This window comes from Oryctolagus cuniculus, chromosome 8 (assembly GCF_964237555.1).
Source record: "Oryctolagus cuniculus chromosome 8, mOryCun1.1, whole genome shotgun sequence".
In the NCBI taxonomy this organism is placed as follows: domain Eukaryota; kingdom Metazoa; phylum Chordata; class Mammalia; order Lagomorpha; family Leporidae; genus Oryctolagus; species Oryctolagus cuniculus.
In genome coordinates this window covers 99,890,552-99,908,028 of record NC_091439.1, presented here as the reverse complement: position 1 = coordinate 99,908,028, position 17,477 = coordinate 99,890,552, and the positions used below count along the sequence as shown (strand labels likewise).

Below are 17,477 nucleotides of genomic sequence, written 5' to 3'. Positions count from 1 at the left end.
GATTGGTTGCGCAGAAGTTCTCTAGTTTAAATTCTGCTTGACTCGTGGAGCACAAACAGGACCTACAGCTCAATTACAGTACTCAGGATGGCAGCTCTAAGTACGGGAAAGCAGGGATCAAGCAGATCAATAAGTAAGACGCTAGGAATATCTGAGCATGAGTGAAAGACTCCAATTCCCTCTGAGCTGCTTTTGACACAGAAGATTTAAGTGCAAAGCCCATGCTGCTGAATACAATCTTAATAAGTTTACCAGTTAATAAGACAAGCATGAAGATCAGGTAGAAAGCTATTCTTTCCCTCCACATTGCGTCCTTTTTTAAATTTTGTTTTTATACAGTTTAGCCTAAGATTTTGGTATCTTGGAAAATTCAACCAAAAGAAAAAGTATTGAACCTGGGTTATCGGTAAAATATTATGATATTGTCAAATGTGAGATTTTTCTACATGGTGGAAAAATGGGTTTGATCTTTTTTTTAGTTCACATCAATACTTTTATATCCTGCTCCTTTCAGGGTAAAAATTTTCTCTTAAGTTTTAAAAGCAGCCCAAACTAGAAAACTAAGTATTTTACCCCAAAGCAAACACAAAAGGTCTCTCAAAAGTTCATAGAAAATGCATATTACAAGCTAACTGTGTGTGAAAGGCATATTTGTAGAAAGAGAGGGAGGGAGGGGAGATGCAGAGGGAGAGAGAGAATGGGGGAGGAGAAGGAGAGAGAGAGAGAGAAAGAGTGAGATTGGTTGACTGAGATATTGCTCTTCCATCCACTGGTTCACACCCCCCCCCCCCCCCCCCCCCGCAGATGGCCACAATAGCTGGGGCTAGGCCACATAAGCCAGGAGCCAGGAGCTTCATCCAGGTCTCCTACGTGAGTGGCAGGAGCTCAAATACTTGGGCCATCTTCTGCTTTCCCAGGGACATTAGCATGGAGCTAACATTGGAAGTGGAACAACCGGGACTTGAACCAGCACCCGTATGGGATGCTGGTGTTGCAGGTAACAGCCTACCCACTGTACCACAATATCAGTCCCAATTTCAAAATGTCTTGTTCCAAATAAACTTGTCTTTAAATTCCATTTTTCCAGGAATATTCAAAGTACCCTCCTATTGAAAAAAAAAATAGAAAAGTAAGTTTCCAGTATTTTATTCTAAAAAAAGACTAACATATGCCTTCCCATTTTTCAGGAAAGGAATTATTTAATTCATGACCCAGGGAAAAAAATGGAACTTAAATTGCTGTTATGAATCAAATTACAAGATATATGAGGAAATAACACTTTTGCATTATGCCTGAAATTATTCTGGAAGTTGAAGGTAGGTTCAAATTGTTTGCTCCTTAGATCTATGGCAATGCCATTTGAAGACAACTGTTCTGAAAATTATTTATTTTACTTTTTTAATTAAATAAAGGAAGCAAATCTCATGTATTTCATACATACAGTTTTAAGACCATAATAATACTTCCCAATCTACCTCCCCTACCACCCTCCTTATTTTCATTAATTAAATATTTTCATAGCTCACTCAAGACTTAGTTATTCATAGAACTGATGTTCTAAAATGTCCAATTAATAAGACTCTTCGGTTTGTATTTTCTTGAGTGTGTTAAACATCAGCCCATACTTTTTCTGCTGGTCCTCTGAGCATCCCATGTGTCATCAATAACATCCAAAGTTCCAATACCATCTCATCTCTAAGTACATACAATTCCTTCAAGCTGCCACCATTCCCCTCCTCAGAGTACATCTTGAGGGTCTCTGGATATCTGTTCATATCCCTGGCCTGAAGCATGACATACTGACACTGACCTTGAAGGATATAAATTTGCATGTAACTAAGACACCAACCAATCACCCTGGTAAAGAACTATTCTATGACCCCAAGTGCCAATTTTATTAAGTGCAACTTTTATCCCAGGAGAACTCTTAATTGAGCTTTCATTTAATGCAAATACTTGGACTGAAAATGGCAGTTAGGTTTAGAGGAGGAGACCTATCCCAGCATTCAATTGATTGATTTATTGAGCTGACCTTTGGAAGCCTTTGTCTGCTTGGGTAAGTTACACTTGTGCATTGAATATAGTGCAAATACCCAAACATATGTAGTCACAAAGCAACAACATAAGTAAAAAAAAAAAAAAAAAAAAAAAAAAAAAAAAAAAAAAAAAAAACACTTGCTTTATAAACCATGAAATAAACTTCATTAGACTATCAGCAGATGTCTAATAATTTTAAAAAGGTGAATGAGTGGTGGGCATGTTGAGATGCTGCATGTGACACCCATATCCCATCCAAATTGGAGAACCTGGGAACAAGTCCCAGCTCTACCTCTCATTCCAGCTTCCTGTTAACGCAGGAAGGTAGATCTTAGCAGACAACAGATGATGGCTCAAATGATAGGGTCCATGCAACCATCTAGGGAGACCTGGATGGCATTCCTGGCTCCTGATGTGGCGTGGGCAAAACTTAGCTGCTGTTGATGGAATGATCCAGTGGATGGGATCAATCTCTCCCTCCTCCCACTTGCATGTTCTCTCATTCTCTCTATCAAGCAAATAAATTTTTAAATGTTGAATTCAATAAAACATGTAAGTCAGCTACCCAGAGTATGAGAACTAGGAAAACACTGCTCTGTTTAAACAAAAGGTAACTGAATTGTATGGCTAAGGGATCAAATGATGAATCCTTGATTTCAAAACAGGCATTCTGACACAGAGGATATCTAGCGGATGCCACTGAAAAGATTTACAATCAAATATGGGACCTTATGAGGGATTCAAACCCAGGAGGTACAATATCACAAACTGTCCAGAAAATTCTGTTGTAGTCAGGTTGGCAATCATCTATAGGAAAAACTCAATTATATACCCTATCATCAGGAAGCAATTACTTCACTGGAAAAGCGTTAATTTATGCTAATTATGACCACATGAGTTAGTGACTGATTTTCCATCGAGGGGGGCTTAACAGTTTCTATGGTATGTGAAAAAAGCAATTAAGCATTGCAATACCTCATGTCAATCAAAAATATTGAAGAACTAGGTCTTTTTTTTTTTTTCTTTTTGACAGGCAGAGTGGACAGTGAGAGAGAGAGACAGAGAGAAAGGTCTTCCTTTTGCTGTTGGTTCACCCTCCAATGGCCACCGCGGCCGGCGCACTGCGGCCGGCGCACCGCGCTGATCCGATGGTAGGAGCCAGGTGCTTACCCTGGTCTCCCATGGAGTGCAGGGCCCAAGCACTTGGGCCATCCTCCACTGCACTCCCGGGCCATAGCAGAGAGCTGGCCTGGAAGAGGGGCAACCGGGACAGAATCCGGTGCCCCGACTGGGACTAGAACCCGTGTGCCGGCGCCACAAGGTGAAGGATTAGCCTTTTGAGCCACGGCACCAGCCATGAAGTAGGTCTTTCTTCCAGCACAAGGGACATCCTTTATAAAAAGTTGGATCTAGGTATTATCATATTTATTTTATAAGGGCTTATACTATACAGCAGAGAGCTTAATCTACTCAATAATGCTATATAAGATATACATTCATATATATTTGTATACACATACTATATACATACATATATATTTGTCTTAATATAGGATCATTGGTCTTGGATGTTTTTTACACTTAAAACTGTTATTTACTTTGTTGCATCCATTCTGAATTCAGAATATTTTTAGTATGTTTAGCTAAAATAAATGATCAAGACTGGGAAAGTGAATACTGAGTGTCATTGAGTTTAATATTTGAGTTTGCTGATTTCTAAAATGAGAATTATCTGATTTTGATCCTCCCTCTCTCTGCAAGACTTTGTTGGAGAGATGCCCTTTTGCTATTTCCTTTAACAGCTTTAAAAATTAAATGTCTCTAGTCTGTGTTTCAGAAATGCATTCTGTTAGATCTTACCCTTGTGGTGTAGGCTGCCTCAGGATCATCTTCCAGTACCCTGGAAAGTCCAAAGTCAGACACTTTGCACACAAGGTTGCTGTTGATTAAGATGTTCCTGGCAGCAAGGTCTCGGTGCACGTAGCCCATGTCAGACAGGTACTTCACTCCTGCAGCGATGCCTCTCAGCATGCCGACGAGCTGAATCACTGTGAACTGCCCATCGTTCTTCTGCAGAAGCAGTGTGGAAATATTAGTCTACCTAATCACCGGGGGACCGTTTCAAAGGGTCTTCCTACAGTCTCCAAATGAATCCCGTCATCCATCAAGACTCACACGCAATTTCTATCTGACGGAGAACGGAAAATGTCGGAACGTACATGGATAACTTGGTAACGCTTATCTGTCCTCTGCTCAAAGCAGACACAGGCTTTGAAAGACCTTTTCAAAAACCTCATTTAGTTACCCTTTGCTGCATTGTAACTCCGTTATTCTCAGTCATCAGAGGAGTCTATTTGTCACCCTAGCCTAGTACTTGCCTTGGGTTAACACTGCATGTATTTGGAAGTGATTTAAACAAAGCCAGTTGGGGTGGTACACTGGGGGAAGATGAAGTGACTAGCGGGGACACGGGGCTTCCTGCAGCAACACAGGGGAAAGGGATGGCTGAACAGGGACCAGGACAGTGTTAGCGGCGCTTAGAAGCGGGCTGTGTTCGCTAATCAGCGCTGTCACACAGCCTCCAGAGGGCTTTACTGATGCTTATTCTGAAGTAAAGAAATGATGTGACTTTCTAAGACTAGAAAACTTCCGGGTAAGAAGAAGAAATTTGGCACAAGAATCTGGTGGGGGCTTGAAATTGGAAGAGAAATTTGGACAACTATCAATTCATTGCACAGGGTCCACTTATAACTACTATAATTATAATCATGCTACCATCCCATCCCTTTTCCTGATCCATAGCAACAGTCACCAATTTGCAGACACAAACTGTCAGCCTATGGGTGTAATCAGGCCCACAAAGACGTTACAACAGATAACAAAGTGTGTTTACTATTAAGGGAAGATACCAACATTTACAGTTGTTTGACCATCTGACATGTTGGTGCTTCCATGTCACCGATGTGAGTACTGTGCTGGTGCCAGGAGTGCCTGCCATGAGCTCCATAGACCTTCCAACAAGTGTACTTTTCTGATTTCATGAGCGCTAAGTAAGTTAAGAAGATGTAAAGGCTTCCCTCCTCTCCCCTCCCTCAAGTTCCCCCTCCTTCTTCTTCAAACCCTTTCCCTCTCCTGTTTCCTTACTTCTTTATTCTTCGTTTTTTGTGTATTTCTTTTTCTGCAAATTAATAGATACTTCAATAAAACCGTAGGGATGTGTAATTTGTGTAAGGTTCTGGAAAGGATAATTTTCAAACCAAAGTGAATTTTGGAGTATAATTATTCTGACTCCATATATTTCCACCCTATTTAAAAGTTTAACTCTAAAGTGGCCTAATTTCAAGTTCACCATCACAGTCACTATATAAATAATACTTTGAACAACTAAATGAAGACTAAATTGTACCTTTAAAAATGTATCGAGAGAGCCATTCTCCATGTACTCTGTCACAATCATCACGGGTTTACCTGAAAAGAGAAGGGAGTGAGCAAGGCCTCTGCTTCTCGATTTCTGCATTCTTATCTGGGAAAATTTAACTAGAAGATTTTCTTATCACATATATTTACATATATATATATGTATCTATGTATATGAATGCATACACATGTGTATATATATATACATATATAAAACATCTTCTTGAGTATCAAGTATATTCCTGACATGATGAGATCTTAACCTGGTATGATGGATGGGATTAGTGAGAAATAAAAAAGAACAAAGTTAATAACAGATGTACACACAAGCCTACACACAAATATACAAGTGCCAATACCAGAACTGAGTTATATAAATAAGCAAGCTTAAGGGTCATTGTATTTTCATGGAGATAATGATATATCAAATAATATCTATGAAAACACTGGGGACATATTCTTCCTCTTCAAATTCCTACACAAAAACACCTATCCTATCTACCTGACCTGCTTAGGATTCCTTAAGTAAATATTGTATTCTCCACTTTACTTTTTGGTTATTCCTTCCTTTACGGTAAATCTCCATTCTTCTCTTCACTGCACACTTAGAATTTCTATCACCGTATTTTTTCATTCTTCAGAGCTCTGGTCTAATTCACGTGGCGAGCGACAGCTTCCCTAGCCATCATTTCCGGGAGGGGTTTCCTCCTGTCAGACCTGTCAAGGAGAGGTGGCCTAGAGAGTACATCAACAGGCCCTGGAGCCTTCCTCCCTGGCATTTAATCCAGAAACAATCACACATTCAGATGGTTTTTTTAGGCATCAACTTCACTAGATAAAGGGATACCTGACAACGTGGCAAATATTATTTCTAGTGCACAGGTGGTAACGTTTTCAGAAATAACTAGCTGAGCATCCGAGTGTATGAAACATGGACGAACTTGGCTTCAAGTGGGTGGACACCACCAGCTGGCCCTTCTGCACTGGGGCCAACAAATGCAGAAGGTGGACTGGTTTTCTTTCTCTGAGAAGTGGGAGAGATGGGAGAGACCTTTGCCTTGCTGGAGATCAAAACCGCAGGCTTGCCCTTTTGGATGCCAGGGCTCATTACAATGACCTTTCCTCGCCCCACTCGCAGGTTTGGACATCCAACACCATCTACTCTCCCAATTTTAAGGCCTTTGGACTTGGACTGAGCCAAGCTAATAACATTCTAGACTATCCAGCCTATCAAAGGACTTGTAGGCAGCCATAACTGCATGAACTAATTCCTGTGATAAATCCCCTCCCACATATCCGTATACATATCCTATTGGTTCCATCTCTCTGGAGAACCCCAACTAACTCGCAGTCTTGAGCAATTCAATTTACTCTTTTTCTCATCTTTGAAAGGAAAACAACTCTGGCATCCACAGCACAGGGCTGTTTTGAGAACCCACCAAGTCACATGGTCACCTAAGGCACAGAGAACACTCCCTGTCACTTTGAATTTGCTATGTAAGAGTTAAATATTGTAGCTTTATAAATTTTATTAATTTTCAATGTGTTGGGTTAACATCCTTGCTAGACATAGTTGACTAAGAGAATAAATCATATGTTGTTAGCTCCCATAAAATGACTGTACATCTGTAATCAGTATATCTGCAATACAGAATGAAAAATGCTAGATTATCACAAAAATCAAAAAAGCAAAAAGAAAGAATGGAGGAAAGCATCATTATGTTCTTAGAATTATAACTATGAACTACATGAAATCTGTTCCCTTATATTAACAAATAAGTAAAAAAATATTTAAAATACAGTGGTCAGTTTTATTAGTCAATATTAACCTTACTATGTTTTAAACAGTGCTCCTTTACTTTTTAACATAAACATACTAAATAAAATTAAAGCATTAATTTAAATTATTTTGAGTTGAGAAAGAAGAGATTTATGACAGCACAATTATATATCCATTTAATTAACTTTTTCTATTATGAAAGGAAATAAGGCCTACACAACTGTGAAATGAATTACGATGAACTAAATGGTATTCTCCAGAAGGGCATCTGTATTTTACTCGAGTACTAATTAATTCAGGTCACAGAATTAGAGCATGCACTTTATACACACCACGTTATTCAGACGTGCAAACAGAGATAAAGTATGACAATCACATATGAAAAAGAAATAACTGGAGGAAAAGGAATTTCTCATTCCAAGATCACTTAAAACTCAGTTTGCATAATAAGGTAGGGCAGTCTAAATTCCCACTTAGATACTGATCTTTTACAAACCTTTAAAATTAGTATTCCTTTATTGGAATGTGACAAGTGCATTACAAAGGCAGACACAACTCCCCTCATGAGATTTATAAAAGTTATAAAAAGTTTTATCAATATAATTCAGTTAACATACGCTTGTAGATGCTTAGTTTATGAAAAATATCACATGTGTAGAAAAGGTGTATTAGAGATACCACTTGATCTGAAGCCTGATGAGAGAAGGCGCCCCTGGCATAATAACAGGAGACCTGTATTCTGGCAAAAGCAGCAGGATGTGCCGAGGCAGCTTGACATGAAAAAGCCTATCAGATTCAAACATGGCTGGAGTTTCAAATTTTGTTATTTATTTTTTTTTAAACAGTGAACTGACAGGACATGAGGTAAGGACTACTGATTTTATTTTATTTTATTTTAATTTTTTATTTTTTTTTAGGACTACTGATTTTAAAATGAGGTAGAAACGCAGTACCTTACTTAAAAAAAAAATAAAGAAAAAAAGAAAAAACCCAATGATTTAGATTGTATTTGAAAATGGTCCTGACATCCTGACAGAATGATAAGGAAAATTATGTACATTTTTTTCTTAGTATGACTATAATCATACTAATTAAAAGAAATGCTTCCAATTTAAATTTTATATAAAGGTATTACCACACCCATTTTAGTATACATCAGATTAACTCTAAAATAGACAACATTTTGCACTGCATGCTTTTGGTTCTACTCTCACATCTCACAGCCCACATTAGCCTTTTATTTCTATATGAGGTCATCTTTTAAGAGCCCAAAATTAATAATGCCTTCTGGGGATGATAGTCCAACTTCTTTAGCACAGTACTCATGCGGCAGAATTTACACCAGCTACAAGACTGGAGAGCCAGGGCACCCTGCTTTCCTAGGCATTGCCCCTGCACTGGCCTGATCCTCAGAATTCAGAAATACCCAAGGATGATGCAGTATATTCATACAAAGGGGACATATGGGCACTTCTCAGAGCAGCACTTACTAAACAGTACAGTACTATTTCAATGCACTTACAGCTAACAAAGCCAAAAGAATACATTCAATTCCCTGGAATTAGCCAGAGATTCCAGGAATCCTCCCTGTGTGGCTATACTCAGACTCGCCATCACTTATACAAATCTTTGTGACATCATAAGGGATTTGCAGAACTGAATTCTAGAAAACACCACAGGACAACAGCCTTATGTCTCCTTGGCACATCTTAGGCCTTATGAGCAAAGACCTTGTCCATCAAAGCAAAACACTGGTCTACTGCTATCATTATCTACTGCACCCCTCACCCTTTATGCTTACAGATCTTTCCCTATAAATCTACATGCAACATTTTCAGTTTCTTCTCTCTTGGCTTAGAGGTCCTTCTTTCTGCCTATCTTTCATCTTTTTTAAGATTTTATTTATCTATTTGAGAGGCAAAGTTACAGACAAAGAGGAAGAGACACAGAGAAATGTCTTCCATCCACCAGTTTACTCCCCAACTGGCTGCAACAGCTGGAACTGGACCATTCTGAAGCCAGGAGCTGCTTCTGCGTTTCTAACATGGGCGTAGGTGTGGGGAGCAACTGGGAGCAACTCAGACTAGACTGTTACTGGAATTAAGACTTATTCTATGCATCTGCTCTCCCACAATATGGCGCTGGGAGAGGAGGAAACAGCTTCTACACAGCTGCCTCCAGTTCAACCATTAAGCAGCAGGAGCTGACTCTGATTGGAGGAGAGCAGCGTACTCGGTGTGTGGGTAGCCGAGTTAGGATTGGTGGAAGAGGACTATAAAGGAGGAGAGAGACAACATGCACCAGGAACATCTATCTGAAGGAACACCTGTGCAGCCCTCCAGAGAGCCGGCCGGCGGTGTGCCGCTCCCCCGCGGAAGTGGGGAAAGTGGCTAGGGGGAACCGCCCTTCCACGGAGGTGGAAGGGACGGTAGCCAACCCGGGAAGAACCAGCAGCAAACCCGGGGAGGGCCGAGCAGACAAAAGAACAACGCAGGGTCCTGTGTCGTTCCTCTGCGAAGAGGGGGAGCGATATAATGGTGCCGTGACTCGGATATGAAGCCTAGGCAGGGTTTAGTGTCGTTCCTCCACGAAGAGGGGGAGCGACACGTAGTGGCCCAAGTACTTCTTTCCTAGGCATTCGGCAGGGAGGTGGATTGGAAGAGGAGCAGCTGGGACACAAGCTGGCACTCAGATGTGATCCGTGCTGCAGGCGGAGGCTCAGCCTACCACGCTATAGCGCTGGACCCTATTTTCTCTTATACTCTTTCAGTTATGAGTCAGTGGGAAATACATTCACCCCGCAGCATCCAAGGGAGACTGCTCAGCATCTCTCTAGACACCAAAAATCTGTCAGTTTCCAAGTCCTTTATATAACATAGGGTATTATTTGCATATAACCCATATCCATTCTTCTATACCCTTTCAATCATCTCTAGACTACACCCTTACAATCATCTCTAGATTATGTAAAAAGCCTAATGCAATGTAAATGCTATATATGTAATTGTTAGATGTATTGTTTATGAAAAGTAACAACAGATAAAAAATCAACTCTGTATGTGTTCAAAACAGAAGCAATTATTTTTCCCCCAGATATTTGGAGTTGGTTGAATCCAGGGATGCAGAATATGTAGATGTGGAGGGATAACGGCATTGACCACCGCTCACTCAGTCTAGTAAGCAGGGTTTGCACAGGATTCCCTGTAAGAGTATCTCCTTCCTGGGTAAATTTGTATAATAAATACAACTCAAATTCATTGAACTTAGAGAACAGAATTTATACAAGAGAATTCCCTGATCAGAAAATGTATGAACTGAATAATATACACTTGGAAAGAAAAAGTGATTACTTTTTGGGAGATGGGCACCCGATTTTCATCTTGAAACATTTTTTAGCTAGCATCACCTAGTTTTAAAAGTCAAATTAATTATACATGACAGCACAGGTTGTAATGTCAAAAACAAAAAAACGTTTTTTGAGAAATATGATAGGAACCTAAATCATTTCTTATATCTCAGATGATGAGGGAAAACCAATTAAAATGAATATTTGCAAACAAATATGGTCTTCTTCTGCTGACAAGGATAAGATGCTTCAGAAACCATTCGATTATTTTCCATGCTGGACTCATTTTAATGCTAATTACATTTAGTTTGGCTTATGTTTTGTCTCAGTTCCTGCTAGCCTGCAAGAATGACATAGCAATAATTAACCTGGCTTACTCTAACCCTTGCAAATTCAATAAAACTGTATAAATCATTTTCCATTATCCAGTTTGAAGTACAGGCAAAGAATGGATCTGCCAATAATTTTGAAAGCAAATTATCAAAAATCCATAGAAAAAGAGCTCATAAAGCATGTCAAAACATGATTTTAATCAGAGTAGAGTTTCCATATTACTTTGTATTTATAATTCACCTAGGGTCCAGCCCAGGCAGAGTCCAAAAAATAGAAACACATTATTTATGGAAGTCATCTTTGTAATTGATAATAATAAAAGGGCTCCAATTTATTGCTTTATTGACCGCCTACTATTTATAAGGCACTATCTTCTTATTAATTCTTACAAAAACTAGGATAGCTCATCAGACTTTTTCAAAGAAAGAGAAGTTCAGAAAAGATCCCTGCATTATGAGTTGACAACAGGTCATATAAGAAGCAAAGCTGGAAATCCAATTCATATCTATTTAAATATAAAGGCTTTTTCCCTTCTTCCATACAAGGACCCCCATAATTTTGAAATATTTGCTTTAAATGTTAAAGTTCATTTTAAAATCTCAGAAATATTCACTTTCTTGTATTAATACAAAATTGATCATCATGACTATGTCATTCAAACAATTCCATCACTGAAGGTTGGCCTCATAGGAATTCAGCTTCTCTCAATAAATATTCTATTTTTGCTGAAGGTCATTACTTGCATATGCCCCAAGCAGTCTACTGTGGAATGACCTTGGACCCCACTTATAAAGGTACCTCAAGTACTTCAAATCACAGAAGTAGACAGTAGAAAGGTGGCTGCCAGCGGCTGAGGCAGGGAGGGGCTGGGCAGCTGCTGTTCCATGACTATGGAGCTGCAGTTACGCAAGGCAAGAAAGTTCCGGAAGCCTGCAGTACAACACTGTGCTGAGTGTCAACAACAGTTCACCATACAATTAAACATTTATGAGGAGATCAGATCTCATGGTATATATTTTTTTCTTTCCCTTACAATGAACAAGAAATGAGTTTGTTTCCTTACTGTGTAATACTTTGGTGCCAACATTCAGTACAAATGCTGCAAGAGAGAACACAGTATGTCGTTCCGGACCATGCAATCCTTGGCATCAGACATCTCCACGTTTGGAGAAAAGAACACGGGAGGTGTGCTCTAACTCTGCTTCTCAGAGCAGGGTCCCTGACAGTAGCAGGAGAATGGTCTGGGAGGCTGTTAGAAATGCAAAATGCAGTCCCATCGCGTGCGTTGAAAGATATTCTGCAATTTCATGATATCCCCTGAGGCACATTGAATTTTGTGAAATTTAGCTAGGCTGTATCACGAGAGTTGCTGCTAACTCTGGACTATTTTATCTGCATTCGTTCCAACTGCTCTGCTGAACCCACTAAGTCATCAATAAACACGTGATCCCACTCAGGGTCACCGGGGAGCTTTCCACTTGGAAGCAGCCTAATTCACTGGAAAGCTACCCAGACGTTTACATGGCTATACCCTGCTTAAACTTCTACACCTATAGTTTCATTTTAGGATGCCACCTTCTTTAGGTTGTATTCTATTTAGCATAAGAACAATGGAGATTGTTTGAAATGACTTTAATTTTATTCCAAGAGAAACTTGGGATAAAACAAATATGGTGAATCAATTATTAATGGCCAACCAGAACATAGGATCTTGTGCTTGTACTGGAAACAGATAAGTTTTTTTAAGAGGGATAAACAAACCAGATGACAGCAACAACATGTAAAAGCTATGGAGTGGCTAGTTAGCATGCAGAAGGGTACTCAGATATTTTAATTTTATTATGGTCTTTATCGGCTGGCTAACATGTTAGGGTAAATCACTTATAAAATTATATAATTCTAATTTAGGGAAATATGATTAAAAAGCTTTATACCTCCCTTGAGAGAAGAACATAAAAATGCAAAATGTCCCCACAAGTAGAAATCCCAACCTTTCAAAACATCCTCCTTTATTTCAGATTCTTTATATTAATGTGAATTTTCTTAGTAGATACTCAATTCTCAAATTAGAAAATAAACTGAAATTTCACATTGGTGAATGTGCAGAAATTAGACTTTTCGGGGGGGGGGTAGGTACAGAATCAAAACACTGTGAAATGTGACAAATTTTATTAATAATGATAAAAACTGGGCCAGCGTTGTGGTACAGCAGGTAAAGCCACTGCCTGAGAAGCTGGCATCCCATTCGGGAACCTGCTACTGTCCCAGCTGCTCTACTTCCAGTGCAGCTTCATGCAAATGGCCTGCGAAAAGCCAGCAGTGGAAGACAGCCCAAGTACCTGGGACCCTGCCACTCACACAGCAGACCCAGAAGAGGCTCCTGGTTTCAGCCTGGCCCAGTGCTGACTGCTGTGGCCATCCGGGGAATGAACCAGTGGATAGAAGATATCTTTCTCTGTACCTCCCCCCTCCTCTAATTCTGACATTAAAATAAATAAATAAATATTTTAAAAATTAAAGTAACAAAACACAATGTTAGTATTGGTCAATTTATAAATCAATAAATTTCTATTTCTATAGAGCTATGTTTTTTCTCAAATAACTATTAGATTTTTTTAAGAAAGGTAATTTCTAAATTACTCATAATTACTTTCATGCATTTATTAAACCTCTGTACATGCCCTAAAGAAAAGCAACTATCAAATAAAGAGCTGGCTTCTGTATAAATTTCAGTTTTAAAATTGCTTATTTTCTTCATAGTTTATGACTGGTTCATATAATTTAAGTTTTTGTCTGTGTGAAATGGAACATAGAAAATTCAAGCATACTGAGGCAGGCCTTGTGGTGCAGTGGGTTAAGCCTGCATCACATACTGGAGTATCTCACTGAAATTCCAGCTACTCTGCGCTTCCAATCTGGCTTTTTGCTAATGGTCTGGGAAGCCCAAGAACTTGGGCTCCCGCTACACACATGAAGGACCTGGTTGGAGTGCCTGGCTCCTGGCTTTGGCATGGCCTATCACTGGCTGTTGCAGGCAATTTGGGGGCAAACCAATAGATGGAAGACACCTCTCTCTCCCTCCCACCTGTCCTCACTCTCTGTGACCTACCTTTCAAAAAATAAATAAATCTTTACAAAATTTCAAGTATATTCATATTCAGACATTTTCACTTGTGCTCTTTACCACTAAAGGCACATCCAACTTTATATACAACATTCTGTAATTCTACGCTGACATCCCAATTTTCATAGGTCCACAACTGATTACTCACCATAATCATGCTCCTGCCAAACTCTTCTCCATAAATCTTCCCTCTTTTCTTTAAGGCACCCAGGGCAAAAAAGATAATTATCCTAGACTCCTTTCATTCACAAGGAACCATACTGGGACTGATTTCAAATTATCTAGACAGGAAGTGGGCAGTAAAGCTAGCAGGTAGGATGCCCTCATCTCACACTGGAATACTTGGGTTTGAGTCCAGCTCAAATTCCTGAATCCAGTTTCTCTCCAGTGCAGATACCTGAAGAGAGCTGTAATGGCTCAATATCGCACTCCTGCTGTTCACATTGAAGACCTGAGTCCCAGGCTCCCAGCCACTCCATTAAGACCAGTGAATACTGTGAGTTGCTTCCTGACTGCCTCTCTGGCTCCTAAACTGATAGATAAATATTTTTAAAATGAAGGGATGAAGATTTGACTGAGCGATAAACTTGCTGTTTGGGATGCTCGTATCCCATACAGAGTGCCTGAGTCTGCGTCCCGGCTATGTTCTCCATCCCAGTTTCCTAGCGTGGACTCTGGGACGCAGCACATGAAGGCTCAAGCACTTGGGTTCCTGTCACTCACGTGAAGGACTTGATCTGAGTTCTCAGCTCCGAGCCTGGCCTGCCCAGGGTCTGCTTGTTGCAGGTAGTTGAGGAATAAAACAGCAGATGGGCTCTCTCTCTCTCTGTCTTGCCCTTCTCTCTGCTTTTCAAATAAATAATGTAAATAAATTTAAAAATTAAAAAAAGAAACACTGGCTCAAACTGACTATCCAGACCAAGCCACCTGACTGCTCCTATTAATGTACAAATTGCATTTTATCACATTTAGGCTATAAAGTTTTTATCAGATCAGAGAGACTGAAAAGTCTTTATAAAATCTCTCTTCTTCTGATATCTCTACTATGAGCTCTGATCAGACACCTGTCCCTCGTTCCTTTGCAGCAACACTGGCCTACTTGCTGTTTCATGAATATTGTAAACAAGTATGATTACAACCTTGCTGGTCCCTCTTCCTGTACCCATGTCCCCAGATGTCTGTAAGGCCCATGTCACCCTTTTCAAGCCTTCTCTAAGAAAAACCAGAAACCAACAAGCCTCAGGTCCTAATCTGCTTACTCAGTTTGGTGTTTTACATTGAACGCATTTTAAGTTATGTGCTTATTTGTTTGAATCTCTGCCACCCAAAGGCAACCTCTGTAAAGACAGGAACTCAGTCTGTTTAATCTCTGCTGTAGCCTCACTGATTAACAGGATAGACAAACATTAGGTTATCAATTAATATTTTGAATAAACAAGTGTTTCTTTTCTTGAGTACACAGTATGATGAGATACGATGTTGATTATACAGTTTAAGAGCTTAGGTTTTAGAGTCAGACAGAGCAACTGTTTTAAAATATGGCACTAACTCATGCTAGTTTCAGGATTTTGGATAAGGTACTTTACATCTTTAATGATAATGTTTCCCATACGTAAAATGAGAACAAATACTAGTGCCTATAGCGTAGCATCAGTGCACAGAGCAAAGGGACAGATAAAGGGTATTACACTTGGTAAACTCTTCTGCTGCTAATGATTAGTAGTAGTAATAACTTATATGTGCTAGATCCTGTGAAAGGATTCTGAGGCAGTTTTTCTTACATTTTTTAAAATTTTTTCTAAAAAGCCAGTGGTCTTACAGAATAAAGTTCTTTAAAAGAAAATACAAATGATATTATTCTAACCAATTTAAATGTTTCCACAAGTACAGTTTAGTCATTCACTTAGTTCATTTCATTCATGTCTTTAAAAACATTTACTGAATGTGTCTGCAACTGTGAGACTAGAAACTTATGTCAATTTCAAGGAGAAGGGGGAAGAAAACATGCAGATACAGCTGTGACATCATGGATAGTACGCCCAAGTGCAGAGACAAGCTATTGACTCTCTTGGCAAAGAAGTCATTCATTCAACAAACACCTGAAGTGCTTACATATGCAGGACACTTCATCTCAAAAAAAAACAATGAAAAACAAAAATCCCTGCCCTCTAAAACTGGTATTATAATGTAGACGTGGGAAGCTTTCCACTACTCAATCATTCAGCATTACTGAGTGCCTACTCTTTGCTCTGCAGACACTCAAGACTGAACAAAAATGAAGGCAAATGACGCTGACCTCATGGAGAAACCTGCCTTTGAACTAAATCTGAAAGCAGAAAGGGAAGACAAACTAGGATGAGGTGAAGAATCTCAAAAGAACACAGCAAGAGATTTGGAGAAGACAATAGGATATGGAAAGGTAGTGTAGTTGTATCAGAAGAAGTATCTGATTATTTGCATTTTTATCAGTTGGTTTACTTGCATGATGATGAAGTTTGACAGGAGTGCAGTGATTTAGCAACAGCTACATGAAACAGTGTGTACAGAACAGACTAAGGCTGAGGCGCTGTCAGACTGTTGGAATAGTCCTAGGTAATACACAATAAGAGCCCTTCAAGGGAAAGACCTGATGAGGCAGAATGAAATAATAAGGTAATTATAATAAATTCACAAATGAGTCAAAATTGTCTGATAACTTATGTCATCACTGTCACTGAGTGTACAATCTATTTAAAGAGGAGGCAGAGATTCTTTTAATATTTTTGTAATATTTTGTATGAATTTATTAATTTCATAGGAGAACTAAGATTTGTTACATATGATTAGAAATTGTAACACTATTCTCTTTATATTTTTTCTTTGATCTTATTAAATAGTGAAAGCTGGCACTGGGTATATTCCAATAAAGTGTGGTGCATTGCAAATCAATCAATTAAGCCAGGACCTGTGAGTTTTTTACAGCATGTGTTATGGAAGCTCTGCAGAATAACTACACACACACACACACACACACACACATACACATGCACATCCTGTTTCATAACAAATCACAAAAGAAATCTGAATGGGAGCCCAAGCTTCCGGCACATCACACAGTGACAGGAAAGCTGAAAGCTCTCAATGACACCACCCACAGGAGTGCTACTTCGGCTCCTGCCCCAGCTCCAATCAGAAGAATCACAAGATTTAGTTGCACTTATGTCTCATTATCTGTGTGCTGCAGGTTGAGAATAATTGCTGAATAAATTAGCATCAGATCAGAGAGCATGAAATTAAGGACACAAATAAAGTGAGATGCAACATGGTAAATTAAAAACAAGTTGAAGACTTCCTAAGTTGAATATCAAGAGCTACATTTATAAAAGGGATGATTTCAATTCACACAGAATATAAAGTATACACAAGTAAATATTTAAGTATTTGCATTTTCCTTTGCTTAT

General features: G+C 39.2%; 1 protein-coding gene across 11 annotated transcripts in view; it reads right to left on the bottom strand.

Annotated features, from left to right (window-relative positions):
* EPHA5 (EPH receptor A5) overlaps positions 1-17,477 on the bottom strand; it is a 368,448-nt gene that overhangs the window by 31,924 nt on the left and 319,047 nt on the right. For all 11 annotated transcript variants that reach the window (XM_008267805.4, XM_008267806.4, XM_017347528.3 and 8 more), the window contains 2 exons: positions 5,444-5,505; positions 3,898-4,107 (listed from right to left, as the gene is read on the bottom strand). In XM_008267805.4, the coding sequence (XP_008266027.3) occupies positions 3,898-4,107; positions 5,444-5,505 (272 nt within the window). The remainder of the gene's footprint in view (positions 1-3,897; positions 4,108-5,443; positions 5,506-17,477) is intronic.